Source organism: Octopus bimaculoides, chromosome 25 (genome assembly GCF_001194135.2).
Source record: "Octopus bimaculoides isolate UCB-OBI-ISO-001 chromosome 25, ASM119413v2, whole genome shotgun sequence".
Classification (NCBI taxonomy): Eukaryota; Metazoa; Mollusca; class Cephalopoda; order Octopoda; family Octopodidae; genus Octopus; species Octopus bimaculoides.
In genome coordinates, this window is record NC_069005.1 from 29218520 (window position 1) to 29219929 (window position 1410).

Here is a 1410-nt window from a genome sequence, read left to right on the forward strand (position 1 = left end):
AAACGGCTTACACAAACATGAGTTGACAATACGCATGGTAGCAATTTTGGGGAAGGATTAGTCAAGTACATCAACCCCAGTGCTCAACTGGTACTTATTTTATATACCCCAAAAGGATGAAAGGCAGAGTCGACCCCAACAGAATTTGAACTCAAAACGTGAAGATGGATGAAATGCCGATAAGCATTCTGCCAGCTTGCTGTCTTCAATTAGGAACATTAATTAACATGAAATTTGGATAGAAGTCTTTAATTTAGATCACTTTTAAACAGAGATGCACTTATTGTATACAGTGCTCAGGTGCACTGCAAATATATATTAGTTTCAAATTTTAGCACAAGGCCAGAAATTTTGGAGGAGGAGATGAGTCAGTTAGATGGACCCCAATGCTCAACTGGTACTTATTTTATTGACCTTGAAAGGATGAAAAGCAAAGCTAACATCAGTGGAAGTTGAACTCGGAATGTTCCCCAGCACTCTGTTGGGTATGATGATGCGAGTTCCCTGATCAATGGAACAGCCTGCTCGTGAAATTAATGTGCAAGTGGCTGAGCACTCCACAAACGAGCATACCCTTAACATAGTTCTCAGAATGTGACAAAGCTGGCCCCTTTTGAAAATACAGGTACAACTCATTTTTGCTAGCTGAGTGGACTGGAGCAATGTGAAATAAAGTGTCTTGCTCAAGGACTAAACACACAAATGCTAATCAAATTCACAGCCATACGATTGTCAGCTAAATATCTTATGCACTGAGCCACATACCTTCTGATGGACAAAATGCTGCTAAGCCTTTTTCCTGGCATGTTAACGATTCTTCCAACATACCACCATTGTTTGGAACATTAATTAACATGGAACTTTGACAGGTTTCAATTTGGACCACTTTTAAGCAGAGAATATACTACAGAATGAGAAGTCACAGGTAGTTTGGTATCAAAAGGGTCGATTCCAATTCTATTTAAAGATCATTGATCTTATTCATCTTAATCATTAATCGTTATTCTCTATGCGATAAAATATTCAATGTGCGTCACTTAATTAATATGTGTAAATTTATTTCTGTATATGTTTTTCTTTTTCCATTTCCAAACACCAGAGAAGCAGTTCTTTTATTCAAAGCCATCTCAACAGTTTACGAATGATTCATCCTTCTATACTGAGTTCCACAAATGTAGAAACAGCTTGGATAAAAGCCCTTTTCTTCAAGCTTGCGGTTATGGACAGCTGGATGTTCTTGAAAAACTACTTCAGGTCAATTCCTTTCGAATTTATTGGTGTCTGATTGATGGATATAGTTAACCAAGTTTGTTTAAATCTGAGTACTTTATAGACATGCGCCTAGATTTTTTAATCCCTTTCACTCATACCTATCTCTCTCTCTCTCTCTCTCTCTCTCTCTCTCTCTCT

At 37.7% G+C, this 1410-nt stretch overlaps 1 protein-coding gene across 1 annotated transcript in view; it reads left to right on the forward strand.

The window, feature by feature from the left end:
• Positions 1–1410, forward strand: part of LOC106871680 (ankyrin repeat and protein kinase domain-containing protein 1) — a 17094-nt gene that overhangs the window by 2880 nt on the left and 12804 nt on the right. The window contains exon 2 of the mRNA XM_052976649.1: positions 1100–1254. Coding sequence (XP_052832609.1) covers positions 1100–1254 — 155 coding nt within the window. The remainder of the gene's footprint in view (positions 1–1099; positions 1255–1410) is intronic.